Source organism: Lycorma delicatula, chromosome 9 (assembly GCF_047948215.1).
Source record: "Lycorma delicatula isolate Av1 chromosome 9, ASM4794821v1, whole genome shotgun sequence".
In the NCBI taxonomy this organism is placed as follows: domain Eukaryota; kingdom Metazoa; phylum Arthropoda; class Insecta; order Hemiptera; family Fulgoridae; genus Lycorma; species Lycorma delicatula.
This window is the reverse complement of record NC_134463.1, coordinates 48,831,161-48,842,762: the sequence shown is the minus strand read 5'-3', so window position 1 is coordinate 48,842,762 and position 11,602 is coordinate 48,831,161. Positions and strand designations below refer to the sequence as shown.

The 11,602-nt window shown below is 30.1% G+C and overlaps 2 protein-coding genes across 2 annotated transcripts; both read right to left on the bottom strand.

Moving 5' to 3' along the window:
- Window positions 1-219: 219 nt before the first annotated feature.
- LOC142330652 (uncharacterized) lies at window positions 220-681 on the bottom strand. The gene has a single exon (XM_075376096.1). The coding sequence runs from the start codon at window positions 679-681 to the stop codon at window positions 220-222; it is 462 nt and encodes a 153-aa protein (XP_075232211.1).
- Window positions 682-1,602: 921 nt separating this feature from the next.
- LOC142330651 (uncharacterized) lies at window positions 1,603-6,555 on the bottom strand. The gene is made up of 3 exons (XM_075376095.1): window positions 6,472-6,555; window positions 3,762-3,851; window positions 1,603-1,749 (listed from the first exon to the last, which is right to left on the bottom strand). The coding sequence occupies exons 1-3, from the start codon at window positions 6,553-6,555 to the stop codon at window positions 1,603-1,605; spliced, it is 321 nt and encodes a 106-aa protein (XP_075232210.1).
- Between the last annotated feature and the right edge of the window lie 5,047 nt (window positions 6,556-11,602).

Here is an 11,602-nt window from a genome sequence, read left to right as displayed (position 1 = left end):
CATTAAAATTTTCTCTTAAGCTACGAATATTTTGGTGAAACACAGCAAATTTTCTACATCTTTACAATAATTATTAAATTCTATAAAAGAATCGTCATGGTTAGCCATTTCTTATTATTTAAATTTGTAAAGAAAAAAAGAAAAAATTTTAACTAATGAATACTTAACAAAAATAAAGAACCCTCAATGAATACTTAAATAATAATAATAAGTAGCTATTTACTTAAGTTTTTCAATATCATCCATTGAATTAATAGGAAGAGCCGAGTCACCTTGGTTTTTCCTGATGAATATCTTGCCATTTCGGATCCACAGATAAGTGTATTGCTTGTCCTTCTTTAACATCCTGGCAGCAGCAAACAGCTTCCTCTTCACTGGACCAAGGCTTTCGTTGATGTATATTGGAGCCATGTTTTGATGAATTTCTAGATGTTGATTTGTAAGATCTCGTTTGACTCTTCTTTTTCCAAGCATTTCTTGTTTCTTCTCTCTTCTTACAAACTTTACACTGATGCCAGCCGGAGTATTCGAGTTAGATCTCCTTCCAAGTCGATGACAGACATCTATGTCTTCTCTAGAAATATTCATATTCAGAGCTGAACCCACATTTTTCACCACCTCATATACATCCTTTGTTTTATCTTCCGGAACACCATGTATTTCAAGTGAATTGCTTCGCATGTATTGCTTGTTTTCATCACCGTAGAAGTTTTCATTTCAGCCGTGTGGTCTTGCACATACATTTTTTAAAATGTTATTTATTAACATAGTAGAATAGATATGTTGACATTGAATGAAATTTGTAAAATGACAGCTGGGATTTGGTAATTTAAATATTCTATTTCTTACACATACATTTTGTTACTTTTATTCTGTTTTATTTTTTATATATATATATATAAACAAAAAAAGAAGAAATTATTTTATTTGTAGATAGAATCAAAACGGTCGATAGATTTTTATTCTTTTTTGTCTTAATTTTTAAGACATTTTTCATTAATTTTTTTAAGGTTGTCGGACGCTTTGTTACACAGAATTTTAATAATAAATTAATTCTTTATCTCGCAGTGAAAAATAATTTTAAGAATTAATTGTATCTGATGATGATAGTAAAATAAAATAAGTTTAACATATATTATAAACACTTTCTTTTTTAGATGATTCATAAATATTAATATTTAGTAATAAGAAGCATGTAAATAATAGTCCAAATATTGCTGTAAATAGCAGTATGACAATATCGGCTAGATGCTATAATCAATTCCAGTCCTTGATAATGTTGATGTACTTGACATTTTTAATTTTATTTATTTATCTAACATCAACAGGATGACATCTTGCAACAATTACTGATGGATGGGAATTAATTGTATTCAGGAATAAATAATATTTATTCTTAAGCAACTTTTTAAGTAATGTAAATCATTTTTACTAAATTAAAAAACCTTAATAAATCAGTGTTCTATCACAATCAAATATCATCAGTTATTAAATACCATTATTCTTTATCATTATTTTTTGTCTGTTTTTTAAAAAGCAGTTTTAGTATTATGGTGACTAAACAAAATTAATCAACCTAATAATAATTCAACTTGAAAAAAATTACAATGTAAAAGAAAATACCTCAGGACCAGGTAATCCTTGAAGTCCAATCAAACCTCTATGTCCTTTAGCTCCCTTTGGTCCAGCTTCACCTCTTTTTCCCTTTATTCCTTCTAACCCAGGAGGTCCTGGTTTCCCTCTTGGCCCCTACAACACAAATGCAAGCACAGAAATGTTGCACATATTGGTATCAATGAGGTGTTTCCCAAAACTCCTTAATTTTGAAACGTTCAACAGTTCAAAATCACAGAGCTGAAGATATTTTTGATCTGTTTTGTATTCTAAGTGAGCTTTTACTTTAAAAAAAAGAGTTAGTTCAATATTTAATATTGCGCTTACTTCCATGAAGTAAGGCAACTACCATCCCTCAAAAACTTCCTAGACCATCCTTCTGGTTATCTATGGTTAATTCTGAATTCATTCCTCTGCTTCATACTTCACCACTTCAATTTTAACTTAATTTTTTAAAAGAAGGGTAAATCAAAATTTACTAAACCTTTATGCAGGTTTTGGGATAACTGAAATACTGTTATCAATCAAAACTTTGTGATACAAAAACATTGTCATGATACAAGAATCAGTTTCAGTTGCTTTTTAACTTCCGTTGTTCTTTCTTAGACATTTGAAAATATACCAATAATTCATTACTCAACTGTGAAATACAATTGCCTGATATTAAACTCCTTTAAAATAAAAACGAGACAATTCATTTGGTTCTTCCTTTTTTCATTATTTACCTATCACAGTCTTTTTTCAACTACAGTGATTTTGTTTCATGTCTAAATCTATAAACTTAACTTTTATCACTTGCAATAACCTCACATTTGAAATTTGGGGTTACTATTTGTCATTTCTCAAAATTCCTACCACAGAACAAGGTACTAAGCTACCTCTGGTCATGAGTTAGGAATCTGGGACACAACTTCACAGCAATGTGATGCAAATCCAAATTATATATAAGTTTAATTCTGCAGACAATGAAATTAGTTCTGATTATTACATAGATCTCATGAGTGGAAAACAAAATAACTCTAAATAGTTGCTGAATTTTCCAAACCATTCATTATCTTCGACATTTTCCCACTCTCTTTAAACATTAATGCTTTCAATCTAAAAATTCAAGTTTGTTGGATGCTGATATCTTGAGCTTTCTTAATAAATTGATATATACAGAGAGCACATTTTTGACAGTCACCTAAAATGTAGTCCCAAACATTTACCCGTCATGGACTCCTAAATAGAACACAGCACATTAAAATAACACTGACTCAAAACCCTTGCAGGCAATAACCCCTAGTACAATACTATTCCCACGCTTCATCTCAAGATCATCAAGTAAACAGAACAATTAAGTTACATTTCAAAAGTAGGTGGAACAGCTTTTATTTTAATCCATTTCAAACCAATTTCTGGCTGAAAGAAATACAAAAATTACAGCCAATACACTTATATTATTAGGATGCTTTATAAGTATTACAAAAATAAAACTTAAAGACTGCCCATAAAAAATAACAGATAGAAAAAACAATATATATATTCAGGAAACATTAATCAATTCTCATTTTTGGATTTCCTGAAAGTGAAAATTAGAATTCATGAGTAAAAACAAATTATTGGTAAAACAAATAATAAATTATTTAATTATTTTAAACATAAATTGATTCAAGAGAAAGATTTATTTTGATATTACACCAGTTGGAAGATAACACATTTTGGTGGTAATTTTTATTTTTGTGAGTCTATGTTTATAATATCAAAACATCAACAATGATCAACAAAACACAACAATCAAAAGTCATACAAACTTACCAAAATTTTCTTTCATTTATGCATGAAAGAAGTAATTCATCCATTTATATACTGATATATGTGCCATCTTTGTACATGAGCCTTCTTTTTGATAAGGCTCCGATAAGATAATAAGGTTATAAAGATTTAACCTTAACAATCCACATTGTTACAGCTATAATTTGAATATTCCAAATTTTTAGACTTTATCACTTATTGGTTGGGGGAGGGAATATCTGTTAGTATTTACTAAAAAAATATTTCCTTTTAATTCTCCAAGGAAGTGGGGAATAATTTCCAGGTCCACAAAAATAAAATCATCTTTAATATTATTGAAAAAAATAATAACGATATCAAACAAAGTAACATACAACTGGTCCTTCAACACCCTGAGGTCCAATCTCTCCTCTATGCCCTCTTTCTCCAGCTGATCCAGGTGGCCCAATTTGTCCAGCAGCTCCCTGTAAGAAAATACAATAAAGAAATCTATAGTTTATTTGTTTAATAAAAGCACATATTAACATGGTCTAGAACAATTAGTAAAGAGTATTTAGTGATTACTTTTTTTTTTTGTGTGCAATGTCATTAAGTAATATTAAGTGATATAAATAGTATTTAACACTTTGGATTTTTAGTATTTTTAAATATCTTTAAAAATCATGATGTAATAATTGGAATATATACAGTAATCAACTCAAGATGGCCACCATTGGGATCTTACCCAAACTATGAGAATTTTTAAATGGGAAACTCTTCCTAGATTTTCCCTACATTAAAAACAAAATATTATCAGGTTTGAAATTTTCACCCTTTTTCCAATAAGGCAGCCAACTTCATTATTTCAAATGGAAACCAAATGTTTTTATTGAATTTCTGAGCAGAAATCAATATTTTATGACATTTTTATTCTTTGGTTTTTTTTCTCTGTATAGTCGTTAGAGAGCTATGAGCTGACAACTGTATAATCAAATATGGTAGCCATTTGTATTACTTTAAATGGAAACTTAATGTATTAGTACCTGGAAAAAATACCCAAATGGGTATTTTACCTGAGAAAAATATCCAAAAATAGAAATGTCTTAAAATTCTAATTTAGAAAAGGTTTCTATTTGAAATAATGAAGTTGGCTGCCATATGGGGAAAAAGGCAAATATTTAACAAAATGGTAATATTGAATTTTTAATGTAGGTAAAAATCTAGGAAAGGTTTCTCATTTAAATCTCTCATAAAACTTATAGTTTCTGATCCCAATGGTGGTCATCTTGAGTTAATTGCTCTCTATACTTAAAATTATTTATTAAACATATATTTATTTGGTCTACTAACAATTTTATACAAATTTAATATCCAAGTGGACTTTAAAACGAATAACTGAATCACTCAGAGTATTCTTAGATATCAGAGCTTTCACTACATACTTACTGCATAATCAGTCTTGAAATATAATTATTTAAATAATAAATTAAACTGTTTTTATCTATGTGTAGGTCCAGAATCATTTTACTGTCTTGGTGAATATTAAGAAGACCAATTTAAAAAAAAAGATTAATGATACTATTTACGTCAGATCAGACTATATAATAATATGGTGGCTATCTTGTCTGAGGTAGGTCTCTTTATGTTTATTATTATTTTCTATTTACAATTAAACCTCTCTGTTTCAGATGTCATTGTTTTCATATTCAGTGTTAAATAATCATATATTTATTTATATCTAATTTTTCATTGCTTAAAAATATATGATGATTGGTTATATGTTAGAATGAAATTAAATGTTAGAATAAAAAGAAAGCTCACTAATCCCAAATATGTCTAAAAATATATGTTTGTGGAGTATAGCATTTTACAGTGGAGAAACATGCACCGCAATAAAAAATAGACATTTTTAAATGTGGGTGTTTCAAATTAAGTTAATTGATGAAATTCAAAATTTGATTTAGAGCAGTATAAGAAATTTGACATATCTGTTTTCACATCAGTGACATGATCTGGTTCACCAAAAATACATGTGTTTCGAAGGAATGTATGAAAACATAAGGATTCCAAGGAAAGGAAAAAACACATAGTGAAAATATAAAAGAAAACTGGAAGATAAGGAAACAACAAAAAGAAGAAATTGAATCTGTTACATCATCCAGCCATAAGGAAAGCAAAATAAAAAATATTATTTTGAATCCTTTTTTATATTTACTTTATTATTTTTCCATAATGATTAACATGAGTTAAAATTAATAAGTAAATAAAAATGTGTATAAAAATATTTCTTAAATAAATAATAAAAATGTTAAAGTTTGCATAATATTATTTTTAAAATAATGCAGCCAGGTCTGCAGTAGAATCTTTTCTGCAATAGAAATTAAAAATAGAAGGTTAATTGAAACCCAACCACCAAAGAACAACGTTATCCACGATTTAGTATTCAAATCCATATAAAAGTAACTGCCTTTACTAGGATTTGAATGCTGGAACTCTCGATTTCCAAATCAACTGATTTAAATACTGAATAAATACGTTACAGCTTAGCTATTATACAAAAATATATTATAAAAGAAAAGGTGAAAATCTTACCGATAAGTTAACAAACTATACATTATTAATAATATATCACAATTACTTATTTAAGTATAGATATAAATAAGGCATAAACAAATCAAAACAATATAAATAAGCCATAGATATCGGCAACGTAAACAAATAATAAAACTGTGTATGAGTTTCTTCAATTAGTACTTTTATATATATTAGTTTGAAAAATCAACACTGTCGTTAGAAGCAGCACTACAGCAAAAGTTAATTTAAATAAAATAAGTAATTTATTGGTTATCATGATAATTATGTTTTCCTGATTATTGCATAATGACTTATTTAATTAATTTTATATTTAAAAAACTTATTATATTGATAATACTACTAGAATAAATAAATATAATGCTTAAATAAATATAACTTCTCGAAGATGACATTACAAAATGTATAATAAGAAAAGCCTTTATAAAAAGCTTAGTTATTCTGATTTTTCCCCTGCGACGTTGGACTATGTAGGTTAGCTTAAAAGTTTTAAGTAGACCTTTGTTAACCTACAATTCGATTACACGTCGAAACTAGATGTGTAATCGGACTTCTACGACTGCGTTCACTACTGGTGGATGCAGTCCGCTTGGTCATTCGACGCCAGGTGGGGCGGTTGCCCCAATAATTAAAATTAACAGAAGACATCATCAAAACGGATGATAGATGTGTAATCACACATCTAGATGTCTAATCACACATCTATCATCCGTTTTAATGATGTCTACTGTTAATTTTGATTAACGAATTATCGTTATTAATTAATTCGTAAATCCGATATTACGGGTGTGGAATAATACACACATCTAACGTATCTTCTTCATCACAACTAATTATAATCGCTTAAGATTTTTAAGGAACAACTAATTTGAATTTTGCTAAAACGTTTGCTCAAGTGTGTTGTAACTATCAGGTGTAAGTATGAGACGTGTCAGTTCAACCGGTACACGGTTTGAAATATATATATATAATACTTTATTTAATTTAAACGTTATTTTAACGTCGGGTTGTAAAAATTTTTTAATTAAAATGGAAAGATGTAAAGTTTTTTTTCTAACTACTTTCTTTTTGTATTGTTATATTATTAAATTATTTTAATGTTAATTGTTATTAAACATTATATTTATTTAAATTAAAAAAAAATGTTTGAAGTCAGATTTGAGCAGATGTGCCTGCCCGCCTCCCCTTCCTTGTATTGTAAGATCCGAATATTTTATTTGGCTATAATTCTAGAAGTAATGAAAAGCTATCAACAAGAGTTTATTATACTGCAGTTAAGAAAAAATCCAAATGTTTCAAAATTGAAACCCGCTTTATTTAGAGGTCTGACTGTATTATTATATACATTTTTGGCCCAGTCAATTGCAATCAAAAGGGGAGGTACACAGAACTAGTGTTACAGACCTAAATACAAAATTTCAACATTCTACAGCTAATTGTTTTTGAGGTATGCGAGAAGTACATATGTAGTTGTCACGCTGAAATTAGTCAAATGGATACTGTTGAAATCTGAAAACCTTAATATAGTTTTTACATGAGGTTGATGAGAGAAAATCTCCTCTGACATTTACTTGTGGATAGTGGAATACTTTTAGTTGTGTTAAATCATAGGAAGTAAGTAGATACTGGGCATTTCTTTTCTCCAAAGTAGTCCTAAAATCCTCTCTGGAAGTCAAAAATGTTGACCCAAATCTTGAATTTCATCCACTCTCTCTAAAAGTTATCGGAGGGCTCTCTGACCAAGGATGATGGAACCAGCACTTTAGTTCACCTAATCAGTCTTCATTGCTCTGAAGTCTATTTTCACTACCTTAAGCTTTCATAAAACATGATATAGCTCCTAAAAACATGAAATAGCTCCTACATTTACTTTCCTGTCTTCAAATACAGACATATGTTTTTTATTTTTTTAGTAGCTTCATATGGAGTGTGTTATGTCACATGCCTGCAACTCCAAACTAAGATGAGACAGCTCCTGCAAAAGTTAAACATTAAAGCCAAATCCAAAATGAAATCAGGATTAGTAATGTTTTGTAGAAGATTATAAGATTAAGATTATGACATTTTCTTCTCACTGCTGTTTCTCGTTGCATCACTCTTAGCATGAGTGGAATGTAAAACAGTGTTTCATAATTTTTCCATACTGCTGATGAACTTCTGAAAAGGCAAGAAACTTCTGAATTTACTACCATCAGGTACTAATTTTCAGTATTTCGGACTGATTTCTTAATTCCCTGGCATTTTTTGGCGACTGACGGTAGAGTACCAATTTATTTAGAAAAGATTTAAAATGATTAACTTGTGAAGGCAAATCTTTCTTGATTATATCTTTCATTGACTGTTCCAGATTGCAGACTTATAATTTGTGAAAATTTTTGTCTCATCAATGTGGTAACTCCTTCACATCGAACATTATTGTTGCACCACCTGACCCAACAGCAATAAGGTTTTTCTTCAAATACTCTTCATAACAATAATTATAAATAAATTATTTGTCTAAATACGTCTATCTCTTATGATATAACATAGTGTGGTGATAGTGTATGATATCCATATATTTTTCAAGAAAAAGTGGTAAACTCAGCAATAGAAACTATGAGTTTTTAATTTTTCAAAATGGTCTAAACAACCTTCCACACAATGATGACTGTTTTACATATGACTCTTGGCGAGAAATTACATCGATTTATAAGTTAACAATAGTTCTGCCGCTTACTAAAACTACAGTGCATTAGTATATTAGTTGATCGTTGTGAGTATATCCCCTTATCTGACTCTCATATTTCTTTGTTTTTTAAAACTGATGCTATAGAATGATATATCTTCTAATATGAATAAAATATCATTTGTATGGTCTTCATTACAAATGTCCAAACTGTCAAGCCTGCTACCAATTACTAATGAATGATACAACTAATGGAGAAACAATTGATTTTTTGAAACTACTACCTTGTTTATACAAATAAAAAAAATGTTCAGTGTTTTACAGCATGGCTCTTGGGGAGAAATTTCACTCGTTAAAAAAAATCTCAACAGCCATGGTTGCTACCTCCAGGGTTATGAAGAAACGCAACTGTATTTTTTACATTCTTTATTCACAAATTACTATTTTTCAAAACATTTTTACTTGATCAATTTTTTAAAATACCTTTTTATAATTTATTTATAATTTGTACTTAAAATTTTTACAATTTTTTCATTATAGGCTTAAATATTGTAATAAAAACAGAGGCTCGAGGTACAATCAAAATGGGAAGTGCATCTTCTGTTACAGAGTCATTAACAGTATTCTTTCTGCATTGTTAAAATATATTTACCACACTACTACTTATTACTGATTTCCTCCATGAACAACAGCCATGGTTGCTACCTCCAGGGTTATGAGGAAATGCAACTGTATCTTTTACATTCTTTATTCACAGATTAATATTATTATTATGAATTTCTTTTCAAAATATTTTTACTTGATCAATTTTTTAAAACATCTTTTTATAATTTGTACTTAACATTTTTTACAATTTTTTGTAAAATGTTTTCATTATAGGGTTAAATATTATTGTAATACAAAAAGAGGCTCGAGGTACAATGAATTGGCTACGCATGGCGATCTCACCAACTGAAATCTGTGCAATCTAAACCCCTGTCGCATTTAACTGCCAAATTTTAAACATAAAACGTTAATTAATTGTAAATCATTTTGACTGCCCCTTTGTACCATGCACAATTCTTACTTTTTAAAGAGTGTTTATGATCCTTCCGAAGACGTCTGCAGTTAACAAAATCGGGCCGAACGACTTCTTAGGATACTTTTCTCGATTATGAGAAATCGATTATTTATTTTCTCGATTATGAGAAAAAAAAATTATGATTAATCCGCAATGTGGAAGCACACTACCAACTGATGTTCACACAGTTCATCTGTGCCGAAACTGGCAGAATTTGTAATATCGTTTAACATCTACAACTTCTTTGGCCTTACGACAAGAGAAGTCAGCAAACAACCTGCTCTCAGATTGGACGCCTTAAAATAGTTCAGAACTCATCTGGAAGACAACAACCTGGCTGACGGGGGTCTACTGCTTGTCGAGGGAGGCTCGTGGTCGGAGGCAGAAATCCAAGCCACTCAAGGTTGTAAAACACTCGACCTAAACGGTCAAGCGGCGAGTCGGCGTATCGAGTTCTCGAACATGATAAATACTCATTGTTTTTTTTGTCTTCAGTCATTTGACTGGTTTGATGCAGCTCTCCAAGATTCCCTATCAAGTGCTATTCGTTTCATTCCGATGTACTCCCTACATCCTACATCCCTAACAATTTTTTTTACATATTCCAAATGTGGCCTGCCTACACAATTTATTCCTTCTACCTGTCTTCCAATATTAAAGCGACTATTCCAGGATGCCTTAGGATATGCCCCATAAGGATGTCACTTCATTTAGCTATATTTTTCCAAATGCTTCTTTCTTCATCTATTTTCCACATCACTTCATTTTTCACTTTATCCACCCATCTGATTTTTAACATTCTCTTGTAGTACCACATTTCAAAAGCTTCTAATCTTTTCTTCTCAGATACTCCGATTGTCCAAGTTTCACTTCCGTATAAAGCGACACTCCAAACATATACTTTCAAAAATCTTTTCCTGACCTTTAAATTAATTTTTCATGTAAACAAATTATATTTCTGACTGAAGGCTCGTTTCACTTGTGCTATTCAGCATTTTATATCGCTCCTGCTTCGTCCATCTTTAGTAATTCTACTTCCCAAATAACAAAATTCTTCTACCTCCGTAATCTTTTCTTCTCCTATTTTTACATTCAGTGGTACGTCTTTGTTATTTCTACTTCATTTCATTACTTTTTTTTTGTACTTGTTTATTTTCATGCAATAGTTCTTGCGTAGGACTTCATCTATGCCATTCCATTGTTTCTTTTAAATCATTTTAGTATCTTTATCTTTCCACCTTGTACTGTTACTCCGAATTTAAATTGTTCTTTAACCTCATTAACTACTAGTTCCATGAAAAAAGATTAAAAAGCAACGGGTATACAGAACATCCATGTTGGACTCGCTTTCTTATTACGGCTTCTTTCTTATGTTCTTCAATTATTACTGTTGCTGTTTGGTTCCTGTAAATGTTAGCAATTGTTCTTCTATCTCTGTATTTGAACCCTAATTTTTTTAAAACGTTGAACATTTTATTCCAGTCTACATTATCGAATTCCTTATCTAGATATATAAATGCCAAGTAATTTGGTATGTTTTTCTTTAATCTTACTTCCACTATTAATCTGAAGCCTAAAATTGCTTCCCTTGTCCCTATACTTTTCCTGAAACCAAATTGGGTCTTTTTCTAACAGTTCTTCCACTCTCTTCTCAATTCTTCTGCATAGAATTCTAGTTAAGATTTTCATGCATGACGAGTTAAACTAATTGTTCTGTATTCTTCACATTTATCTGGCCTTGCTTTCTTTGGTATCATGACTATAACGCTTTTTGAGGAAGTCTGATGGAACTTCGCCTTTTTCATAAATATTACACACCAGTTTGTATAATCTATCAATCGCTTCCTCACCTGCACTGCGCAGTAATTCTACAGGTATTCCGTCTATTCCAGAAGCCTTTCTGCCATTCAAATCTTTAA